At 38.3% G+C, this 25,880-nt stretch overlaps 1 protein-coding gene across 3 annotated transcripts in view; it reads right to left on the minus strand.

Moving 5' to 3' along the window:
* CPEB3 (cytoplasmic polyadenylation element binding protein 3) overlaps positions 1–25,880 on the minus strand; it is a 249,136-nt gene that overhangs the window by 131,380 nt on the left and 91,876 nt on the right. For 2 of the 3 annotated variants that reach the window (XM_025398015.1, XM_025398017.1), the window contains 2 exons: positions 20,929–21,088; positions 9,523–9,579 (listed from right to left, as the gene is read on the minus strand). In XM_025398015.1, the coding sequence (XP_025253800.1) occupies positions 9,523–9,579; positions 20,929–21,088 (217 nt within the window). The remainder of the gene's footprint in view (positions 1–9,522; positions 9,580–20,928; positions 21,089–25,880) is intronic. The other variant, XM_025398016.1, reaches the window with a different exon arrangement.

The raw sequence follows: 25,880 nt of genomic DNA on the forward strand, positions 1-25,880 counted from the left end.
ATACAACTGGGGTTGAGAATTAGTGTGAACCCAAAAGGAAACAAAGGAAAGGGGGTAGAATAGGGAAGAAACAAAGACTAACATTTATTTGGTGTGTACTTCTTCTTTTTTTCCTTTTTTGGCCAGAAAGCATCTCACTCTGTTGCCCAGGCTGGAGTACAGTGCACCCTCCTCCTCCTGGGTTCAAGTGATTCTCCTGCCTCACCCTCCCAAGTAGCTGGGATTACAGGAACACACCACCATGCCCAAATAATTTTTGTATTTTTACTAGAGACGGGGTTTCACCATGGTGGCCAGGCTGGTCTTGAACTCCGGACCTCAGGTGATCCACCCGCCTCAGCCTCCCAAAGTGCTGGGAAGTACAGGCGTGAGCCACTGCACCCAGCCTTGGTGTGTATTTCTTGCCAGATATGGTAATAGGAGCACTACACACTTAACCTCATCATTTGTAAAGAGATGTTAAACTGTCCATTTAAAATAAAAGACACAGGCTCAGTGCAGTAGCTCACATTTGTAATCACAGCACTTTGAGAGGCCAAGTCAGGAGGATCTTTTGAGCCTAGGAGTTCAATACCAGCCTGGGCAATATAACAAGACCCTATCTCTACAAAAAAATAAAAAAATAAAATAAAAAATAAAAGACACAGGTAACTTGCCACAAAGTCACGTGGCAAATAAGTGATGGATTCGGGGTTTAAACTCAGATCTGTCTGCCTCCCTACCCCAAACTGCACTGTTTCTACTGTATTCAGCTGAAAAAAAAAAAAAACACAACAACAACAACAACAACAAAAACACAAAACTTTAGTCATATAACAAAAGTGTATGTGTGTGGAGGGTAATAAAGAGAACAATGCATTTAAAATTCCTGCTGCTATTGAGGGGGACTATGTTCTGAAAGTAACACTGAACATGTGTGGAAGTATATTGACTCTCCACAATCAATAAAGTATTATTTATTTAATTGTTATAAAGGAGTTAAATGAAACTCAAGTTACCTTTTGGGAAAATCCAAAAGAGTAAAAATCACACTGGATTAGGAACTGGTTGGCAGAATAATCTGTGTGTCTAAACCTTATACAGCTATTTGCTGGCTGTATGACATTAGCAACTTGCTGACATGCAATTTACCCATGTAACAAACCTGCACATGTAACCCCTGAACCTAAAAGTTGAAAAGGGGAAAAAACTGCATTTCAGTTTCACACACTACTCTATCATATGGCCATGTTTTGTCTGGATAAGAGAATAGTCCTGGGGTAAAGTTGGTGCTTAAGAAAAGAAGATTTTTTTCCACGTTCTGGAAAAACCATAGTAAGCATTACAAAAGCACAGAGGTCTGGGAGACCACTTCATAAACTGTTCATTGCTAGATCTATATGTGTTATAACCACCTTTCAAAAGGAAGAATTAAAGCACATCTTTTAGGAAGAAATTAAGGTGGACTGGATATTCTCTAAGACTGTTAGACTGTGCTTTTCACAGTCACACTGAGATATTTTCCCACCCCTCTTTCCCTCTCTTCTGATCATCCACATTGAGTGCCTATTCAACAGGCCAGGCATTATACTTGAAGCCAGGGACCAACTGTGAATAAAAGCTAGTCTCTGCCCTCTTGAAGCATACACATTAAAGAAAAACACCAACATTAAATAGTTAATTACAAGTGGGGTGAGTGCTATAAATGTAAGTCCAGTTTCCACTGCCTACACAAGTGGAGAAAACAGGGAAGTCCACAGGGAAAAGTAAGTAAATTTTCAGTTTTCTGTATCCTCCTTATTTGGTTAGCACTACCCGATACTCCACTTTACAGACATTCACAAATACAAAGAACTTCTTCCAAAATGCAATAAAGTCAGTCAAGAACATTTCAGACTTCATTTATTGACAGTATTCAATATCGGGCCATGTAGACTAGGTTTACTATTCTATTTTTCAGGAAAAGAGAATTTACTAAGCATTCAGAGCATAAACAAGGTGACAAATAATAACAACAGAAAAACTATTTTCCCAAAGACACCGAATTTGCATGTTTGCGTTAAGGCAGTAAATAATAATAATAATAATAATAATAATGTAACCACTTGTAACAATTAAGTATCTAAAGCAAAAGTTACCACCCTCAACCACGAGGCAAGAGGTTCTGCTCCTAGCTCCATGTCACCCTGGCCAGTTCCCATAGACTTTTGAATCTCAGCTTCCCAACTGTAAAATGAAAAGGTCAAAACAAAACAATCTCTTAGGTCCCTTACCACGCTCATGTGCAGCATCCAACTAGAATGTTTTGAAATTTGAGTACTTAGAAGTCATGGAACATTACTTATCCTTCTAATATTTTCATTTTAAAATTAGCCATCCTTTACAACGTATTCATAGCACAACCATACATTAGTTTTACTTCTAAACCTGTTCAGATAGAAACCTGTTCAGACAGAAACAGAAAGTCTGAATCTTGTCTTCAAAAAGTTCAAAATTCTCAGACAAAATGTCTTTAATCTGAGAATCTCAAAATAATTCCTTTACTATACTTTTTTATGCTACCAAGAAATTATTTACTTATATCCACTCACAGTGTACAGAAACAACAATGTGTTCTTCAAATTTTGGAAAATTCCATTTGGAATTCTAGCAAAGCTGGCTCTATTCCCATTCTGGCATCATGTGCTCAGCTCCCTCTGCCACTTCCTCTCAGCCGAGCCTCTCCCCAAGGAGTTCACTCCCAGCAGAGGATAAAAAGGAGGGGGAAGAGGAGGCTCTGCAGCCACACAGGAGTTGCTACTCAACACAAATGTTCATGTCAATGCCCTTTCACATTGCCTCTTTTGATTCAACAAATGCACTGGCAGCCCTCAGTTCAAATAGAAATATAAGCAAAATGTTCTAAAATGCTTTCAAGGCATTAATAAGGGGAAAATGTGGAAAACAGAATAACATAAAGTTCCAAGTTTCTTGGTGTATCAGCTATGTATACGTTGTTTAACAATCAATGACCTCAGAGCTTCTAAAGAGGTGCGTGTCTTTTTTTGGCTTAAGATATCAAAATGTTTATATACCAATTCATGAGCTATAGAAAAAATAACGAAGAAAGATATCAAAAGTTTAAGTCTTCAAACTACTTAGGTTTTATTCTAGGAATCTTCAATTTTGCAAAGTTACATACTTTGATATGGAAGAGTGAGGGTAAACAATCATCTTTCCTTGTCAGAGGGGAAGTGGTACTTCAGAATTCTTATTTATCTCCTTATAACTTGTAACAGACTCTAATTACAACATCAAAGATCTCAGAAAAGGAATGGCAGAAAAACTTTTAATTTAAACAAGATTGAATCTCTGTTATATTACAAAGCTATGATCTTTAAAAACAACAAAAAAAGTAACTCTCTGAAAGTATCTTCTCTGAGTGAGACTATGCTTCCTACTTCCCAAATGTAGCAGTAATAATACCTTATTTGCACATGTGCCTTACTTCATCTGAATCTCACAAAAACAATGAGAGTAAATATCCTAACTGCCCACTTACAGGTTTTCAAACAAAGGCTTAAGGAGATTCAGAAACTTGCTCAACTAGATGCCATCATTACACATGACTTCTCCAAGATCTAAGCCTTCACTTTTGTCCTCTGAAAAAAGAAGACAATATTACTACAAAAATTCCTTTCTTGAAGTTGTTGTATTTTTTCACACTAGATTAGTTTACATTTTCCAGAATTTTATATTAACAGGATCATCTAGTATGTATTCTTTTGTCTAGCTTTTTAACTTAGCATAATTATTTTGACAGTCATTTATGTTGCTGCATGTATTAATAGCTCATTCCTATTTATTTGCCAAATAGTATTCCATTGTATGGATGTACCACAATTTATTTATCCATTCTCCAGTTGAGAGACATTTGTTTTATTTACAATTTTTGGCTATTAAGAACAACGCAGCTTTGAATATTTGCATATATATCTTTGTGTGGACGTACATTTTCATTTTTTGTCTTGGGTAAATTCCCAGGAGAACTCCTGCATCATATGATAGTTGTATATTTAACTTTGCAAGAAACTGTCAAATTGTTTTCCAAAGTGGCTGTATCATTTTATTAATATGTTCCAAACAGCAGCATGTGACACTTTTTAAAGTGCCAACATCACAAGATATTTAACAACTGAGAAAGGCCTGTAGGGTCCAAAGATGGTGCGTGTTTGCATGTTCCAAAGTCAAGTAATAGATAGAAAGTATTTCATCCAGAGAAAAAGATTCACACAAAAACAAATGGAACCACATCTCAATACAGCTACGCTAGCTTATGTGATGACTTACAGGTGTGCTGTCTTTGATTCCATCAGGAAAGCACCTATCTAAACGTGGCCGGGCATGGTGGCTCACAGCTGTAACCCTAGCACTTCGGGAGGCCGTGTCAGGTGGATTGCCTGAGCTCAGGAGTTCGAGACAGCCTGGGCAACATGGCAAAACCCCATCTCTACTAAAAATACAAAAAATTAGCCAGGCATGGTGGCGTGTGCCTGTAGTCCCAGCTACTCGGGAGGCTGATTCAGGAGAATCGCTTAAGCCCAAGAGGCAGAGGTTACAATGAGCCGAGATCACACCACTGCACTCCAGCCTAGGCGACAGAGTGAGACTCTGTCTCCAAATAAATACATAAATGTAACCAAATGACTTACAGGGGTGCTGTCTTAAATTCTATCAGGAAAGCATCTACCTAAATGTAACCAATGTGAGATAAACATATATTTTGGAAACTAATATGTAAAGAAAGAAAGATCTTTAAAGGTAATAATAAGGCTGTTGCAAGCATTCACAATAGCAGCTCATATGAGCATTATCTACAAATCAGGCACTATACTAAGTTTTATATATATATATAACCACTTTACTGATTTCTCTCTCCATTTTACAGGTGAAGAAATCAGAGGCAAAGAGGAGTTAAGAATGTGGCCTCAAGGCCATATAGCTTGTAAAGGGGGAATGGAATCTACCCAACTCCAGAAGACGCTTTTGGCTTCGCTAATTCACTGCTGCATCTTCAGGTTTCACATGCTTTCCAGCCTGCTTCAAAGATATCTTCCTAGAACTGAATGATACTATTCCTTAAGAAACACTACTCCCAGTTTCTACTTTTGTACCTATCAAGCAACTTCCCGATATTTTGTTTTCCCATATTCCGATATTCCGTTTTCCCAAGCCCATTTTCTACTTGGAAAAAGAGGAACTGACCAGTTAAATGGAGTAAAGACTAGGCATGCTGATTTTGAACATAAATTTGGTTCATGTGATGAACCATGGAGGCACCAGTATCCTTTTCTAAGGATCAACATAATAGAGGAAAAGTCACCAAGTCAGGCATCAATCCTACACAAGACCACGAATGCTAAACCAACTCTACACCTAGAACAAACTTGTCGAATCTCTGTCCCGCAAGCCACATGTGGCCCAGGACGGCTTTGAATGCGGCCCAACACAAACTCGTCAACTTTCTTAAAACACTATGAGATTTTTTTGTGTGTGTGATTTTTTTTTGAAGATCACCAGCTATCATTAGTGTTAGTGTATTTTATTTGTGGCCCAAGGCAATTATTCTTCCAAGGTGGCCCAGGGAAGTCACAAGGTTGGACATCCCTGACCTAGAATGTAAAAAAGAAAAAGAAAAAGGAAACACAAGCTACTATTAGTATTAGAAAAATATGGATGGTAGCACTACTACTACATACGTAGCTAGAAGAACTCTTAGCAGCCTTCTTTCTCCAGTGGGAAAAATTAAAATATATTATGCAAATGTCAAGTGTTTTCATTTAAAAGGAAGATTAAAATATAATGGGCAGAATTATTAAACAGTTAAGAAAAAATTATATTACCTGATTAAGTGGAAGGGGTATATTGCTTCAGAACTAACTTTATTTTGGAAATACTGGACAAGTGGCAGGTCTTACTGATGGATTAGAGTTTCTTCCCCCTACCTCGCCTTCTATATTCTGTAATACTTGAAGACTTAATATTTTGAGAAAGGCCAAAATTTGGAATGTGCCTCTTGGGTTCCTCCATAAAGGCTGGCCTGCCAATTCTTATTATTAATAGATTCATAGTCTTGAACAGGAAAAATCAGTAGACTCTTTGGTTTATACAAACGTTGCCAATTTTTCCACACCCTAAATGTCTGAAGGTTTACTGGTAACTCCTATTTGTCTTCCATAGTGGTATCCTATCTTTCTCTTCCAAGTTTCATTTTCTGTCTTCTAGATGACGTCAGCAGTGGTGATTCTCGGAGGAAGGTATAACTGGAGGGCATGCACTAGGAACACCAAAAAATGGGAACTTGGCCAATTCAAAGCTGGAAAGTAGTACTGAGAAGAATGTATATAATGACATCTATCTTTCCCATAAAGACAGGAGAACTGAGACCATATATTTAGTAGACAGGTTTTGGTGAGGTCAAGAAAGTAAAAAAAGGATGGAAGATCTTTTGGAAAACATAATGAATGGCAGCTTTCCATAGAGACCTAGGAAGCACAAATTTCACATAGCAAAAAAGGGTAAGAAAGAACTACAGCTGACTCACATTTTCTTTTTTAAAAAAATTTAAACTGCCTCAATTTGCTATAATTTTCTTAGCCAATCCCTTCTGTTCTGAAAATACAGCTCAACTTCAACCTAGTCCCTTCCGATAATCACAAATTCTGAGTTAACAGTGTTTCAGGATTTCAGGATTTGTTACTTCTTCTCAGTTATTCCTTTTTTTTTTTTTTTCCAGATGGAGTCTCACTCTGTCACCCAGGCTGGAGTGCAGTGGCATGATCTTGGCTCTCTGCAACCTCTGCCTCCTGGGTTCAAGTGATTCTCCTGCCTCAGCCTCCTGAGCAGCTGGGATCACAGGCATGTGCCACCACACCCAGCTAATTTTTGCATTTTTAGTAGAGACAGGGTTTCTCCATGTTGGTCAGGCTGGTCTCGAACTCCTGACCTCAAGTGATCTGCCCACCTCGGCCTCCTAAAGTCCTGAGATTACAGGTGTGAGGCACTGTGCCCAGCCATCTCAATTATTCCTACATGATGGTTGAGAGAAAGGAAGAAGGATAGACCAGTTACAGGACAAAAAGTGTTAGGGCAACAAACGGTAGGCATAAAAAGAAAGACCGGGTGTGGTGGTTCACACCTCCAACCCCAGCACTTTGGGAAGCTGAGGTGGGAGGATAGCTTGAGGCAAGGAGTTCAAGACTAGGCTGGGCAACATAGCAACACCTTCTCTCTACAAAATATAAAAATAAATACATATTTTAAAAAAGAAGACAAAAATAATAGATAAGTGTGTTTATGTTTGTGCATATGCTACATATGTAAGTCACCAGATGGGCTGGGATCAACTGTATGAAAGGGAAACCAAGGTTTATCCCAGCAAATTTGTCAAAGCCTGCAGGTCCCACAAGAACCTACTATGGAGGATATTTTTGTTCCGATCATCTCAAGCTGGAGTCAACTTTGTAACGTAAACGTCAAACTCTGGTTGTTTGTACGGTTTATTTTAAGAAGACAACAAGGTTCTTCGACCTTGGGCAGCAACCACAGAGACATTCAAAGATTGATGCACTCTGATATCTGTTGCAAGTATGTGTAACTCATCAATATTTGTTACAGATATCAGCAAAATGGCCCTTTCAGTACTTAAAAAAAAATTACAGAGTAACAGTATCTTCATGCTGAAAACGATCATTAAGATTACCTAATCAGCCCCCTTTTCGCAAGGATTGGAGAAATTGAAGCTAAAAGGGGAATTTGCACAACGTGAACAAAACGGAAAGAGCATAAATGAAATCTTGGATTTCAAAGCAGAGAATTAAAGAAAAGCAAACCAAAGAAAATAAACGGCTTTTAAAAAGAAAAATGTATTTTAGCTCCATTTTTTTCCCACAGAAAATCACAAACTATATCCTCTCCCTCTTGCAGAAGAGGATTCACATCATGTCAATTAGGTCTTTTTGAGATACACACTCATTCCTTCAGGCAGACACACTACCATACTGTTCTTTTCTTTTACATTCAACTTTAAATCCCGTAATCTAACTGAAGTCTTTTCACAATTAATTATTGCACAAGTTCAGCAAGTTAAGCATGTTTATTAATTCCCATCACACTAGAAAAAAAGTTAGAGGCAGCATAATCTAAATTTAAAGTGACATTTCATTTAGAAGTTAGAAAATTAGAGGTAGATACTTTGGAATTTTTATTGTCTCCAAAACCACCTCCCCTTCAACCCCGCCAAAAGGAAGGGATACTAGCAATCTAGAAAAAAATATGCGTGGAGAGGCTTAGGACCTGCATCATCAAGCACTGTCAGTGGTTCTCAGCAGTACTCACTGGTTGCATGTCAGAACCAAGGAGATGCAAAATATATGTTTTAGAGATAACCTAAAACCTGTTCTAAAGAACTCCAACGACAGTCAACATACCTACTCAAGCAAGAGGGAAAGAAATAATATTATACACAATCCTAGATTCATTCAGTATGTCTCCCATGTGTATTGACAGTCAGCTTGTATATCTGGGAAGATAAGAGGGGACAATCTGGTATCACTCATTTACTAGAGGAGAAAACTTAAATTCTAAAAGATTCAGTGGCTTATACAGGTCCTTCTGAAAATGAAAAATTTCCATTTAGAGACTGTTCTTCTGCAAAGCTATCTGATCCATTGACACCAGGAAGGAGAGCTGATGCCACCCAGATATTTCTTCTGGTGTTAATTAATACGACTTCCTGGTTAGTAAGTTTTTGCTGCTTTAGAACTTGATCCAACAATTAAACTGACAAAACTGTTTCAAACCTGTAAAGCTGCTGACACATATACCATGCAAATTCCATTAATGGGAGACGCCTGGATGTCCAGCTTGAAATACCTGGCTATCTACCACAATGAAAAAATTCTGAGTTATGCATAAATAAGTTGATTTATTCATTCACATTACATTCTCTACCCCACTTCCTCTCTCCCTTCACCTACCTCTTCATTCCTCCAACCCAATGGTATGGAGCAGGAGTTGGTAAACATTTTCTGTAAAGGGTCAGATGGTAAATAGTTTGGCCTTTGTTGGCTCTGCCTTTGTAGCACAAAAGTAGCCACAGACAATCCATAAATGAATGAGTGTGGCTATATTCCAAAAAAACTTCATTTACAAAAACAGATTCAGCTTGCAGAGCTATAGTTTGCCAACCCTGGTTTGAAGAAGCAATTTTCAAACTTTAGCCTGAATCACAATCACACAGGCTTGTTAAAATACAGACCTCTGGGCCTCATCCTTAAGTTTCTGATTCAATAGCCCTGTCACGGGGCCTGAGATTTTAATAAGCTCCCAAGCAATGCTGATGCTGCTGGTCCAGGGACCACACTTTGAGAACCACTAGTACAAAACAATGGTCTATACTACATTCAGTGGAAGGTTAAAATGTAACCAACAATCAAGAATGTAGAAATGACATGCTGCAAACTTGACTGCGAATTTCATAGAATATTTCATATGAAGACTTACTGTTAAGTGCCATAATATTATCTGTTCCTGGATGATGGAAATTTATCCCCATGCGTCCTAAAAAATAAAATAATTTTAAGCACAAAGAATGCTTAATGTAATCATTTCAAATACACCTTAAAATATAAACATTACAAAAATCTAAAACGGATTAATCTATAACAATGCTATCAAAGGCCAAAGCAGTTACAACAGCTTTAAAAATTAAGGCATAAAACATACACATGAAAAGTCTTAAAGCCAAAGTTTCAACAACAAATAAATAAAACAAAACAAAAAAGAAGCTTCTGTTATAATAGTCTAAAATTTAACACATCTCCTGCATTCCAATTTAAACATGCCAACTCTTTGGATTAAGCGTTTTATTTAAACAACCATTTATACTGTTCTTCCATTCAAGCAGCAAAAAAAAAAAAAAAAAAATAGATTCAAACAAGTATATAAATTTGAAGCTTAGAGAGAATAAAAAGACAGGTTTCATAGTGGCTTAAAAACGCAACATAATAATCAGAATGGCAACCAGAAGGAAGATGGTAAAATTTATATAAGAGATAGAAGGGGGGAAAATGATTGGCCTAAAAATCTAGGGTTCTGGTGGCTCTCCTCACCACTAACTAGTTATATGACCTTGATTATAATGCTAATTTCCATATGTTCATCCTTAAGTTTATAACAGGAGTTGCAAACTTCTGCTGACATGGCTGGCTTCCTGTTTTTGTATGCCTCTGAGTTAAGCATCATATTTACATTTAGAAAGGCTTGTAAACACAACCAAACCAAAATTAAAACAAAGAACAATATATGACAGAGACCATGTGGCCCGTAAAGCCTAAAATCTTTACTCTTTAGCACTTCACAACTTTTGTCAACCCCTGGTCTGTAAGATGTTAAGTCAGAATCAGATGCTTCAACTAATGGCCCCTAGGGGCAAGAATGGAAGATGCAGACATTTTTGTTATGTCTTTTTCATTAATTATTTGGGACAAGGAGGTAGATGTATCAAAAGAAAAATTAGAGAGAGTCTTATATGAAAAAAAAATGTACTTAGAAACCTTTCTTGACCAAATTCCTTCAACAAAATAGTTATTGAAACAATGCTTTTGTTTAAAGCTAGTATCTATAAACTTGGTTCTGCAAGGTTTTAATGTTCAATTATGTCAAGGGTTATCATTAAATTCTCAAAAAATGTTAATCTTATTTCACTACCATTGTTTAAATAAATGTCAACAGTATCTTGGGGAGAAAGTAGTACAGAAAAAGCTGGAGATAAGGTTAAAATGATTGATTTTTACAACATATATACTTTTATATTACATAATTGCAAAAGAGTCAGTCATCATTTGATAGTAAACTCTGTTATGGGGGACTGGAGGCAAATAGCATTATTAAGTTCTTTTTGCCCAAAAGGAAAGCATCATAGTAGACAAAACAGAGCATCTGCCTTAAATAAAAAGGGAGAATCATGAACAAATCCTAAACAAATGAAGTTTTTGCCTAGACAGGACCATCCTGATTTCTTATGTCTCCCCAGGCTACGATAATTTGTAAAAGGTCATTTCATATTAACAGGTAGGGAAGGCCAGGCGCAGTGGTTCATGTCTGTAATCCCAGCACTTTGGGAGGTTGAATCATCTGAGGTCAGGAGTTCGAGACCGGCCTGGCCAACATGGTGAAACCCTGTCTCTATTAAAAATACAAAAATTAGCTGGGTGTGGTGGTGGGTGCCTGTAATCCCAGCTACTCAGGAGGCTGAGGCAGGAGAATCACTTGAACTCAGAATGTAGAAGTTGCAGTGAGCCAAGATTGTGCCACTGTACTCCAGCTAGGGAGTCAGAGCAAGACTCCATCTCAAAAAAAAAAAAAAAAAAAAAAAGTGGCAGGGAAAAACAAAATCCTCGCAAGCGAAGCGTCACTTGTATTGGTGTGTATGTATGTACTGAAGAATGAGAAAATCTTAAATACATCCATAAATAAGAAAATCCACCAGAATTTGATGGATTCTGATGAAACTGTTCTAACTTTATCATGAAGTATTATAGAGCTTTCAATGAAAAAATTTAGTTTTTATTATTTCAAACCTTATTAGGAGAAAAATGTTTCATCTCTCTCTGGTTTTGCAGAGACAATTTTGCTAGCATTTGTAATATAGTAAAATTATTTTCTTAGATTAGATCATGTTTTCTATTAAAAAGCCATATGAGTAAAGAATCATCTAAGAGAATCATCTATTTTATTTTTATAGATTTCATAAACCTTTTCATATTTACTAGAAGCTAACTATTAGGAATTTCAAAAACTACCCCATTGTTAAAAGATACATGTACTGTATCTATATGTAATTGTTCAATGTGCCTGACATTTTTTTCAGTTCCTAAGTCATTTTAGAGTCCCTGAAAATTATAGTCAGCAACGAGTGTTATCTCCTACCACTACCTTTATCAGAACATATAATAGGAAAAACTGTCACCAGAACAAGGCTTTGACTCAGTAGGGAGAAAGCATATTCTCATTTCAGTTAGCTATCTCAATGTCCTTGCCGTCATTTCTCGATAATCAAGACCTTATTTGGATTCATTATCATGAAATACCAATATCCATGAAAACTAGATATGATTTACTCTAAACCAGCGTTCATCCTTTTCTGGAGTATTCAAATATAAGTAATTAGCCAGTTACTGGAAAGTCTACCTAAAAGCCCATCAAGACTTCAAAATCACTGCCCATCAGAACTTAAGGAAACCGTATATATGGAGGATCTTTTCAAACTCCAACCAAGGAATATTTAGAGGAGGGTGTGCTGTCTAAAAAGTTAGCAATATTCCCTAAATATTCCTAGAATAATAATAAAGGTTATCAAGGAAATCATGCAAGCCTGAATTTAACTGATCTTTATTTGACTTCTTTTCTTTCCTGTGTCTACAACCATGTATAGTAAAGAATTATGTAGTTTACAACCACTATATCAAATAAAGTTTTTACATGTTCCTATAACTACCTAGTTTCCCAAACATAAAGGGGTACCCTTTTTGTCCTCCAGAAGTAAAACATACCTGCATGGATCCTTTTTGATCCTTTCCATGAGCTCCTAGAACTTTTCAGCTTAGAAAGATGAAATTGAAAGGAAGTGGCCGGGCGCGGTGGCTCAAGCCTGTAATCCCAGCACTTTGGGAGGCCGAGACGGGTGGATCACGAGGTCGGGAGATCGAGACCATCCTGGCTAACACGGTGAAACCCCGTCTCTACTAAAAAAAAAAAATACAAAAAAAAACTAGCCGGGCGAGGTGGCGGGCGCCTGTAGTCCCAGTTACTCGGGAGGCTGAGGCAGGAGAATGGCGGGAACCCGGGAGGCGGAGCTTGCAGTGAGCTGAGATCCGGCCACTGCACTCCAGCCTGGGCGACAGAGCGAGACTCCGTCTCAAAAAAAAAAAAAAAAAAAAAAAAAAAAAAAAAAAAAAAAAAAAAAAAGAAATTGAAAGGAAGCTTGGTAGTTTTCAAATTATCATTCTCTATCTTACACTGATTACTTCCAACCTAAACTTTCTTATGATGCATTAAAACGAGAGGCTTAGGCAGTGTTTTACAGATTGAAGGTATCACTAATTGATGAAAAGCAGAACACTTTTTACCTTTCCTGGTATTCTCTCTAATTCTTTGACCTCTTTGACTTCAACAGGTCTCTGGATGAAAGCTAGCAACAAAAGATTTTATAAGAAACTCCAGGCTGGGCACCGTGGCTCACACCTGTAATCCCAACACTTTGGGAGGCCGAGGCGGTCAGATCACGAGATCAAGAGATGGACACCATCCCGGCCAACATGGTGAAATCCCATCTCTACTAAAAATACAAAAAAATTAGCTGGGTGTGGTGGCATGCGCCTGTAGTCCCAGCTACTCAGCAGGCTGAGGTAGGAGAATCACTTGAACCTGGGAGGTGGAGGTTGCAGTGAGCCGAGATCGTGTCACGGCACCCCAGCCTGGCGACAGAGCAAGACTCCGTCTCAAAAAGAAAAAAAAAAAAAAAGAAAAGACAAGAAACTCTGGGTCAAGAAAGCCATATCCATCAGAATCAATTATCTAAATATAATCTAATTTTTCCAACTAATAATGTAATTTTTTAAAGTAAAATCACTCATAGCATCTTTAAGCTAGTTTCTTAACCTCTTCCAAAAGTAATTTTTAGATTATAAAATGCAATGCATTTTCATTGCACATAATGCAGAAAAATGGAGAAAAGAAGCTCACCAAAGATAAGCACTGTTAACATCTTGATTTACAGTCTTCCAGGTTAGGGAGTGTATATGTGTAAAGGTTTCTTTTCTAAAATTGAAATCATTTCATAATTTTTAACTTAATATATTGTATATCTTAAGTTTTACAGTTATTAAGGAATTTTGGAGGAAAATAAAATATATAACAGCAAAAGAAAAACTGATTCCAAATTCAGAAAAGGCCATTTCTTTTTTCTTCCTTTTGTCCAACAAATACTGCTGTTTAATCAGCTGTGAAAATAGAATCAAGTGTGTGACATCTGGTGATTTTTGTATAATGCAGTCTAGTGCTGCCAGCATGACATTTTGTCACCTGTCCATGGTCTGCTATTTTTAAATTGTTCTTGTCAGCTAGCGATCTTTTAAGTATAGTGTAAAATATAAGGTTTCAAAAACTGGAAGGCATACTTGGTTTTACTGAGTTAAATGATGCTGTGGAAATCTGAGACTGTGTCCCACTTTTCCCACTGCACAGGATCTGATAAATAGGGGTGAGAGGGGATGAAGGCAGAGGTTGGAAAACAGGGTTACATATGGTTATTCGTTCTGTTAAAATCACAGTCTCAGAAGCTCAATTCACATTCATATTTAAAACACTAGTTACAAAAAAAAACCCTACGTCTATCATGATTCAGTTTCAGAATCCAACTAAACTCATGCTTTTGTGAGCCCAAATTAAAAACTGAAATTTGTATTAACTCATAATTAATTATGAAAGTCATCTCTTTACTTCTACAACATGTTATGAGATAGGGAACAACTGCTGTACCTTCCCCTAATCACTCCCTTTGCTCTAAAAAGGCAAGTACTTCAGAAAGCTTAATGTAACAGAATGTTAGTGCCACGTTTCAGAAAGACTTACAGGTAAAATGCATATTCTACTGGGTTTTATCTCACACTAATTTTCTCTATAAAGTTAGAGAGATGTTCCTTTAGAAAACTATCTTAAAAAATGTAATACTGTGATATGTAAAAATACAGTAAACTTTTTTTAATCTCTTTTTTAAGGAAATGATAAAACTTTGGTACTATAATATTCTAAGTATGTTCCAAATTACCAATAATCAAAAGCTGTGAGCTTAGACCTGAGGTCAAATCCTAGTTTATTCACATATTGGTAGTGGGTAATTTTTGGCAAGTTGTTAAATATTTTGTGCCTCTGTTTCCTCATTTAATGAAGGCTGTACTTGAGAACAATTAAATCACAATTCCCAGCCTGGCATGCACTGGTTCACACCTGTAATCCCAGCACTTTGGGAGGCAGAGGCAGGCAGATTGCTTGAGCTCAGGAGTTAGAGACCAGCCTGGGCAACATGGCGAAACCCCATCTCTACCAAAAAAAAAAAAAAAAATTAGGTGGGTGTGGTGGCATGCACCTATAGTTCCAGCTACTCACGAGGCTGGGGTGGGAGGAGAGCTTGAGCCCAGGAGGCAAAGACTGCAGCAAGCTGAGATCGCACCACTGCATTCCAGTCTGGGTTACACAGCGAGACCCTGTCTCAAAATCATCATCATCATCATCACCATCATCTGTGTCTTTTAAAACTCAGGTGATTTTTCTTTATTTTTGAGATGGAGTCTTGCTCTGTCACCAGGCTGGAGTACAGTGGCACAATCTTGGCTCAAAGCAAGCGCCACCTCCCCGGTTCAAGCGATTCTCCTGCCTCAGCCTCTTGAGTAGCTGGGATTACAGGTGCCCACTACCACACCTGGCTAATTTTTGTATTTTTAGTAGAGGCACGGTTTCACCATGTAGGATAGGCTGGTCTTGAAGTCCTGACCTCAAGTGATCTGCCCGCCTTAGCCTCCCAAAGTGCTGGAATTATAGGCATGAGCCACCATGCTTGGCCACTAAAAACTCAGGTGATTTAAATGCTATGCTTAAAGGATGATTACACAAATTAATGGAGGGTACTTATACAAATCACTCAATTTCTACTTACTGTCTCTGCCCCCCAAGACACTCTCAGTATACCTTTGAAAAGCAAAGTTTTCAATATCATTTCTCAACTGACATCTTTTCATTTTTCAAATCTCAGTTCCATGAATGGTGAGGGAAGAGAAAATTCAAATACATAAAAATGTTTTACTAGGCACTAACCCCAAATAGTCAGCCAGGCCTTTTTTCTGCTGTAAGAGGCAAATTGCATGGGATGAAGAAAAAGTAACTCCTCCCTGTTTTTGCCAAGATGCCTGCTATACTGGGCTTCCCCAGTTAGGGTATATGATCTTACTTCTCTGCTCAATGTGCTATAGTTGCTATTTCCTTATTATCTTTCTAGAGTTGGGAGAATATGATTAATTAAACCTAATGACCATGAGTTTTCAGAGTGGTTCCATAGGAGCTTAGTGAACCTGCATTACAGGTAGAAAGTCAAGGAACAGCTATGAGGAAGATAATAGGGATGAATCTTTTTCGTTATCTCTTACCCCACCTCTCTCAACACCATTAATCCCCTTAATCTTCATAGTTAAGAAGAGAGTTGGATTTTCCTTCAATCCACTAGAAATGAGAACAGAGAACAATTGCTCCCTCCTACTACATCTGCCAACCCAAGGATTTCTGTACTGAGAAAAAGAAATAAGAAACAGGGTCAGGGCCAGTGGCTCATGCCTATAATCTCAGCACTTTGGGAGGCTGAGGTAGGAGGATCGCTTGAGCTCAGGAGTTCAAGATTAGGCTGGGCAACATGGTGAAACCCTGTCTTCACAGCAAATAGAAAAAATCAGCCAGGCATGGTGCCCCTGCCTCTAGTATCAGCTACTTACGGAGCTGAGGCAGGAAGATTGCTTGAGCCTGGGAGGTCAAGGCTGCAGTGAGCCAAGATTGTGCCACTGCACTCCAGCCTGGGTGAAAGAGCAAGAACCTGTCTCAAAATAAATAAATAAATAAAATAAGAAACAGCTAAATTAGAGCATTACCCTCTTCAAAAGCCTCCTTTCTCATCTCTGAGGCATTCTCTCTAACGAAAGGAAAAGTATATGTAAGACATAGTTAAAAAACAAAAAACAAAACAAAACCCAGAAGATCATTACCTTATTCTTTTACAGCCAAGCACTGTAGTTTGGGATCTTTAAAAAGTAAAAAAAATAAAAAAATAAATTAGTCTGGCTGGGCGCAGTGGCTCATGCCTATAATCCCGGCCACTTCGGGAGGCTGAGCAGGGAGGATTATGAGGTCAGGAGTTTGAGACCAGACTGGCCAACATGGTGAGATCCTGTCTCTATTAAAAAATACAACAATTAGCTGGGTGTGATGGCACACACCTGTAATCCTAGCTACTCAGGAGGCTGAGTTAGGAGAATTGCTTGAACCAGGGAGGCAGAGGTTGCAATGAGCTGAGATCCCGCCACTGCACTCCAGCCTGGGCGACAGAGCAAGACTCCAGCTCAGAAAATAAATACATAAATAAATAATAAATTAGTCCAATTTTTATTTAAATACGCATTCTGTGAGCTGATTAATACTATAGAAGATATTTTTCAGTGTGCTATGAAGAAAGTTCAATTCAGCTTTTCTTCTATATAATTTTTATCATGGGGGATGAGATAGAGAAACTTTTAAAATTTCCTACAAATATTTTCAGGGCTGGTCAACCGAATACATAACCAAAAAACTATTAAAGTTTATTTACTTCACTAAAACAGAAGTCTCATTATCTCCTAAACTTCCTATTCTGTTATCTCCCACGCTAATAGTTTTTTCCCCTGAATCAACAGGACAGTTGAATAAAGGGATTTCTTACTGAATACATTTCTAAGATAAAATATTATTGTGAACATATTTTTACCATGTTCTTCAAGTACATCTTAAAATACTGGATATCCTATTTTATATTTTTTACATCATTCAGATATACAATTTTGGAAAGCCAAAATAATTGAAAAATTATTTTCCTTTCTAAGTGGCTTTGAAAATAAGATGTTTATCCTTCAATAATCACTACTTATGAAAAATATAAAATTTTGACAACGTGCATCTGAAAAATTTCAACATTTAGCTGCAGTCTAGTTGGAAAGAAGTCAATATTGCAAGTATACCATACTACTTCCAGCAAAAAATTGTGGATAACATTTGAGCAGTTTCTAGTGCCAGGGACTTTATTTGATCTTCGTACTCACTCTATGAAGTAGGGAATTTATTTTAACAATAAGGACACTGAGGCTTTAAAGAGGCTAATTTATCCAGATTAATAGGCAGACAGAGGCAGAGACAGAATTCACACCCAGGTTTCACTGACTGCAAAGTCAGAAAGACTGAGTTGTAATTTCATCTCCTATATGGAGAATATAAAATATCTGGAAGGATGTTAATAAAAATAATAACCTTTGTTACTTCTAGGTAGAGTCTCTAGTGATTTTTTTTTTTTTTTTTTTTTTGAGACAGAGTCTCGCTCTGTCGCCAGGCTGCAGTACAGTGCCACAATCTTGGTCACTGCAACCTCCAACTCCCTGATTCAAGCGATCACCACGTCCAGCCTCTAGTGATTTTTTTTTTCTTTTTTACTTTCCTTTTCATCCTTTTACACACTATTTGCATTTCTTATAATGAGTAAAAATATTTTTTTTTTCTGAAAAACCAAGGAAATTAAGCTCTAGGAAAAAAAAAAAATCAAAACAAACAAACATACAAAAACCAGTTACTCTGGGGCCAGGTGGGGTGGCATAGGCCTGTAATCCCAGCACTTTGGGAGGCCAAGACGGGCAATCGCCTGAGGTCAGAAGTTTGAGACCTGCCTGGCCAACATGGCGACACCCCGTCTCTACTAAAAATGCAAGAATTAGCTGGCAGTGGTGGCAGGTGCCTGTAATCCCAGCTGCTCAGGAGGCTGAGGCAGGAGAATCACTTGAATCTGGGAGGCTGAGGTTGCAGTGAGCCGACATCACGCCATTGCACTCCAGCCTGGGCGACAAGAGCAAGACTTCATCTCAAAAAAACAAACAAAGACTAGTTACTCTGTACTTGAGTTTTGAGGTCCTCAAAATAGTGTTCCCCATGTTCAAGTGGGAGTAAAGGATATTAAAAGTAGGAGGAGGCTGGGCGCAGTGGCTCACACCTATAATCTCAGCACTTTGGGAGGCCGAGGCAGGTGGATCACCTGAGGTCAGGAGTTTGAGACCAGCCTGACCAACAGGGAGAAACTCCATCGCTACTAAAAATACAAAATTAGCTGGACATGCTGGCATATGCCTGTAATCCCAGCTACTCAGAAGGCTGAGGCAGGAGAATCTCTTGAACCCAGGAGGCAGAGGTTGCAGTGAGCTGAGAGCACGCCACTGCACTCCAGCCTGGGCAACAAGAGCGAAGCTCTGTCTCAAAAAAAAAAAAAAAAGGACGAGGAAAAGCAAGATAGTATAGAGGGAAGTGCTTCTGAACAGACTCATACAGAAGCCACAAGGTAGGTCCTCTAGCCTACCATCCTTCTCTTAAAGCTCAATCCACCTAAATGTTTATCTCTTTTGACCCAAAGACTCTCACTATGAATTTACCTTAAGGAAAAGCTATGTGCAAGAACTCATCCATGGCAGCATTACCTTTAATGGAGGAAAAATTGGAAACAACCTAAGAGTCTAAAGTCAAGGTCTAGCAGTAAATTACAAAGATCTGATAGAAGCATGGATAATGCTTATCATAGGAGAATTAGACAAAGAATATACCATCACAATCTTTTATTTTTTAGTTACGTTTTTGTTCTTATAATTTTCTCCACTTTTTAAAGTCAAAACATTTTAAAAATATTTTCCTTAAAATGCAAGTATCAGCTGGGCGCAGTGGCTCGCGCCTATAATACCAGCACTTTGGGAGGCCGAGGCAGGCAGATCACTAGAGGTCAGGAGTCTGAGAACAGCCTGGCCAACATGGTGAAATCCCGTCTCTATTAAAAATACAAAAACCAGCTGGGCGAGGTGGCAGGCGCCTGTAATCCCAGCTACTCGGAAGGCTGAGGTAAAATAATCATTTGAACCTAGGAGGCGGAAGTTTCAGTGAGTCAAGATTGTGCCACTGCACTCCACTGTCTCAAAAAAACAAAAACAAACAAAAAAAACCCCAAAAAACTAGCTTTCCCTAAAATCCCTTCTTTTCTTCATAACCTATTGACTACTTTCTTTTCACTGGAAAATGAGGAAAGCAGAAGAAAATCATGAGTGTGACAAGAAAATGATGAAAGAGATTTCTGGTGTGGCTTGAAGAAATGAGCATCAGGTGTTCACAGTCATTCACACTATAATATGGGCCTAGAGATAACCGGAGGGGAGTGAATTCCTCACAATTTTGAAAGACGTAACGGTTCATACAAGATGGACATCCCCATGGATGAAAACTCTTCACAAAAAAAAAAAAAAAGAAAACTCTTCACAGTTTTCAGAAATTTAGATCTTAACCCAAGTATAGTGGATATTTAAAATACTGTAATTACAGTATTTTAAAATATCGTAAAGTCTCTAAAAAGTCCTATAACCCATAAAAAGAACTATCTGTAATTATGAATTAAACACCAACATCTATCCTGAATTTACATAGGCTCTAAAAACAGGAAGTCCTAATACTGCTAACTTTGAGACCTTCTGCCTTATATTTAATCCAAAACATTTATATACTTTAAGATATTTTCTTGTGTTTTGGCCTCAGAGAATGCAAAGGGTCACTGGCTGCCCGTAAGCCTGTGTAGTGATACTTTCTATACTAGGAAGGTGATTATGCTTTAATAAAATAGAAGTCCTTTATATGCAGTTTTCTGAAGCAATCTTTGGAGATTGGTTTACTAACTCTCACAGTTCCTTGCAGTATATATATATGGACTTAAATGAATTATCTAAGTTCAGCTGAGGATTCCAAATACACAAAGCCCAGAAAACCTGGCTGCTGGTCTCATGCTATTAACTCATAATGTGACTGATCTCAGCTACCCAATTCATGCTCCTGCCAGACATGACTGATAATAACAATCCACTTTGATTATTATAGGTAGCTGAACCCAGCTTTAAAAGAAATCAACTTTAAATACATTCCACAATGCTTTACAGAAGCAAAACAAAAACAAGCAAACAAAAAACAAACCAGAAAAATCAAAATTATTAAAAAGCTGATTTTTGCTTAAAACACCAAGCAAGAAATGGACATATGAATATTCCTAACCTGCAAAATGATTCCTCCACATTATATCAGCGAAACTCATTGGTGGGCCACTGGGAGGGTAGTGTTTACCTTTCAGAGGCTCATGATCAGTCCTTATCATATCCATTAAGGAGTTCTCCAACGAGTGCAAGTTAAAAGTATCATAGGGCCTACTCCGGTCCTAAAAATAAAAACAAAAACAAGACAATACATGAAATTACTTCATAAAATTAACACCATATCATTTGCTTCCTGCTGTGGAATGATGACATGAATGAAAGTTACAGAGAGCCCTAATAGCATACAGTCCTTCTTTTTATTTGTTTATTTATTTATTTACTTTGTAGAGATGGGGTCTTGCTATGTTTCCCAGGCTGGTCTCGAATGTCTAGGCTCAAGCAATCCTCTTGCCTTGGCCTCCCAAAGTGCTGGGATTACAGACATGAGCTACTGCGCTGATCCTGCTCTCTTCATTAAGAATAATGACTTGTCACACCTGTAACCCCAGCATTTTGGGAGGCCAAGGTGGGCAGATCACTTGAGGTCAGGAGTTCGAGACCAGCCTGGCCAACCGGGTGGAACCTCGCCTCTACTAAAAATGCAAAAAGTAGCCAGGTGTGGTGGTGCGCACCTGTAATCCCAGCTACTTGGGGGGCTTGAGGCAGGATAATCACTTGAACCTGGAAGGCAGAGGTTGCAGTGAGCCGAGATCATACCACTACACTCCAGCCTGGATGACAGAGCAAGACTCCATCTCAAAAAAAAAAGGAATAATGATTTGGCAACATTAAGTTTAATATAAGTCTCCATAACTAATTAAATTGCATCATCTCCCCTAATATTCTATAACGTAATGTAGTTCAGAGTGACTTTCTTGCAAATGAACTAAAATAGTAAATTTAAAAGGAAGAGTCAAGTTAATTGGTTTTGCTTTCTACCCTCCACCCAATAACTTCATTGTCAAATGAACACAGATGTTTCCCCCCTAGAGGAAGACGGTAATTTTTTTTTTTTTTTTTTTAAGACAAGGTCTTGCTTTGTTGCCCAGGTTGAAGTACAGTGGTGCAATCATGGCTCACTTCAGCCCTGACCTCCTGAGCTCAAGTGATCCTCAGACCTCAGGCTCCCTAGTAGCTAGGACACATGTCGCCATGCCCAGCTAAAATTTTTTTTTTTTTAGAGATGGGGTCTCACTATGTTGCCCAGGCTGGTCTAGAATTCCTGATTGCAAATGATAAAGGCCACAATAATTAAGAACTCAGATGGAATCATTTTCCTGAAAAACTAAAGGGCGACTATAATTTCAATGAAAATTTACTGGATATCTTTAACATTTCTGACCAGTAAGTTACATATATGGATACACTTTTTAAAAATAAAAATGTGGCTGGGCGCAGTGGCTCACGCCTGTAATCCCAGCACTTTGGGAGGCCAAGGCAGGCAGATCACGAGGTCAAGAGATTGAGACCATCCTAGCCAACATGGTGAAACCCTGTCTCTACTAAAAATACAAAAATTAGCTAGGCGTGGTGGTACGTGGACATGCCTATAATCCCAGCTATTCAGGAAGCTGAGGCAGCAAATTGCTTGAACCCAGGAGGCGGAGGTTGCAGTGAGCCAAGATCACGCCACTGCACTCCAGCCTGGCAACATAGCTAGATTCCATCTCAAAAAGTAAAACTAAAAAATAAAAATAAAAATGTGTTTAAAGTTGTATTCATGAAGATAATGGCAAAAAGAAAAAAAAAATTTTAATGAGTCCAAAGTACTAAAATTATCTTTTGAAAAGCACTCACATGAAGAAACTTTAACCCAAAGAAGTATTTTCAAGATGTTACATTCAAAAACATTTTGAAACTAGAAATCTAACACAAACTAAAGAAAAAAGTGTTATTTCACCACATTTCACTCACGCCTTCAAGAGACTATCACCTACAAACTCTTCTTAGTACTCTGAGCCTCAAGGGAAGCATAGCTCATGTTCTAAGTTAATACTAAAGAACAGATCAAGTTTGCTTTGGTTAAGAAAAGCAAGACAAGCATACATCTCAACAACCAAACCAGTCAACCTACAGTGATGAGAGATTATTTTCAGGGTCTTGAACAGTCTTTTCCAGCTTTGCATTTGATCATTTATCCTCTTCTATGGATAACACTCACCCATTACCTATCTCTCCCCTTGGATAGGAAAGAGACAAGGAATATTTTCTTTGGTTCTCTACTTTGGTCTCTATACAATCTAAAAAGGTCTTTTCTTTTAGATTTAAAGTCTTCCTGCAGATCATTTGTTTTGCTCCGGGTTCAAGTTATTAGTGGAAACTCTAAGGAGTAAAGCTGAATTTCCAGAAACGCAGGCTTATCTGTACCCATAAGAGTGTCTATCATATACTTTGTCCAAAGAAAAAGCCAGAGGTAAAGAAGCATACTGATGAGGAGGCAAAATGATAACCTATTTCTGGCACTAACAATCCCAAAATGAATTATCTAGGAGCCCTCTATCACATCCACACTTCTAACTAGAACTCTGAAGACATGAGAGTGTTTCAGAATAGACTGACATGGTAAGGGAACTATAAGAAAAGGCTATTTGAAGGCATTCAAGAATCTTTCCAGACAGGACAGTTTATTTTTTCATTTAATTACTGATAATCCCTCAAGGTAGATAACAACATACCCATTTTACACATGAAGAAGGCAAGGTTCAGAGAAGATACAAGAGCCCTCAATGCCAAAACCTAAGGAGTATAAAAATCTGGCCAAAGAAATTAATTAAATCCATGGTTACTTCTATAGAAAAACTGCACTGTAACTAACTGCACATTCCTGCCAATGTAACAGTGAGTTCCTATCACAAATGGATATCAGACATTAGATGACTACCTGTCAGGGAAATCAAAAGAGGATTTTGGGAGGAGGGATTCATGTAACTAAACTGAAATGGTTCCCAAACCTGTCAGACTGTCAAAAATCACATGTAGAGCCGATTAAAACACAGATTCCTGGGCTCCAGCTCAAACCTACTTAATCATAATTTAAAACAAAATAAATTCTATGACTGGCTAGAGCCACTAAACTGGATGATTCTTCAAGTTAAGCCTTTACACCCATGATTCTGTTCAGTAAAATTAGACAGTAAAGTGAGGGCAGGGACCAGTGTGAGCAGCAGGCAATAAACAAGCCTGGCCACCTTGTAGAGGGTCAGTTTTGCAGTCTTCTGATTTACTGTGTATTAGAGAAGCAGTTGGTGGCCTAGTTTTTAAAAGCACAAATTTTAAAATCAAAATCCAATTTTCAAATTTTGGCTCTCCCACTTACTGGCATGTCACTTTGAGTATGTTTCTAAGCCTTGGTTATCTTGATCTATAAAATGGGATAATTTTTCGGGTGCGGTGGCTCATGCCTGTAATCCCAGCACTTCAGGAGGTCAGGGCAGGCAGATCATGAGGTCAGGAGATCGAGACCATCCTGGCTAACATGATGAAACCCCGTCTCTACTAAAAATACAAAAAGTCAGCCAGGCATGGTGGCATTTGCCTGTAGTCCCAGCTACTTGGGAGGCTGAGGCACAAGAATCGCTTCAACTGGGGAGGCGGAGGTTGCAGTGAGCCGAGCTCATGCCACTGCACTCAGCCTGGGCAACAGAGCAAGACTCTGTCTCAAAAAAACAAAACAAAACGAAAAATGTAGCCAGGTGTGGTGGGAGGTGCCTGTAATCCCAGCTACTCGGGAGGCTGAGGCAGGAGAATCACTCAAACCCAGGAGGTGGAGGTCGCAGTGAGCCTAGATCGCGCCACTGCACTCCAGCCTGGGCAACAGAGTGAGACCCCATCTCAAAAAAGAAAGGGGGAGGGATAATTCTCTCTTCACGGTTTCTTCAATACTAAATAACAGAACATACAGGCATCTGCACCATGGTGGCTACCATAATATTAGGGAGAGCACAAAAAGATTTCTGTGATGCCATCTCAAGAGTACTGAAAAATGAATTTTTAAACCTAGCAGTTCACAGATACTAACCTAACAGGGTTCACTAATGCTCAACAGATGAAAACATATGACATGTGAAAGGCATGACAGAATTTACACAGGCTTAATTAAACTAACTTCAGGCCTCTGAGAGTTCTCATTAAAATTAATTCCATCCATGCCTCATCAACTTATATTTGCCGCATACCATTCATCCTTTTTGTTTTAGAAGTAATAAACGTTGCTGAAATAAGTGATTAACCAGGAAGTCTGCAAGAAACAGAACAAAAAGGATAGAAAAAACAGAAAAATCTACAGTGGAATTCATCAACAGAAATTATGTATACAGAAAACTCAGCCACAATTTATCATTCAATGACAAAGGTTACAAGTGGTAACTAACCTGTTAGGTCTTTTTTCATAAGTTTTGTTTCCCAATATAGAGAAACAGGAAAACATCATTATTTGTTTTTAACAAGCAAACACACCAAGAAGTATTAGAACATCTATAAATAATGCAGCCCATTATTGACTTTCTTTGCAGATAATCAGAAGATGTTGTCAGTTAGTTGTACACAAAACAGCTCACCTCCACTGCATTAGTCCTCTCTTTCTTCCCTCAGCTGGATTTAATATTAATCAATTTATCAAGCATTTAATATGTGCCTGTCACTGTTCTAAATATGCTTATGCATTATCTCACAGCCCTATTAAGTAGGTAGATTTTGTCCCATTTTATAAATTAAACAATTTTAAGTGGCTGGGTGCGGTGGCTCACACCTGTAATCCCAGCACTTTGGGAGGCCGAGGTGGGTGGATTGCAACATCAGGAGTTCAAGACCAGCCTGGCCAACATAGTGAAACCCCATCTCTACTAAAAATACAAAAATTAGCCGGTGTGGTGTCACGTGTCTGTAGCCCCAGCTACTTGGGAGGCTGAGGCAGGAGAATTGCTTGAACCCAGAAGGCAGAGGCTGCAGTGAGCCAAGACCACGGCATTGCATTCC

Source organism: Theropithecus gelada, chromosome 9 (assembly GCF_003255815.1).
Source record: "Theropithecus gelada isolate Dixy chromosome 9, Tgel_1.0, whole genome shotgun sequence".
Taxonomy (NCBI): Eukaryota; Metazoa; Chordata; class Mammalia; order Primates; family Cercopithecidae; genus Theropithecus; species Theropithecus gelada.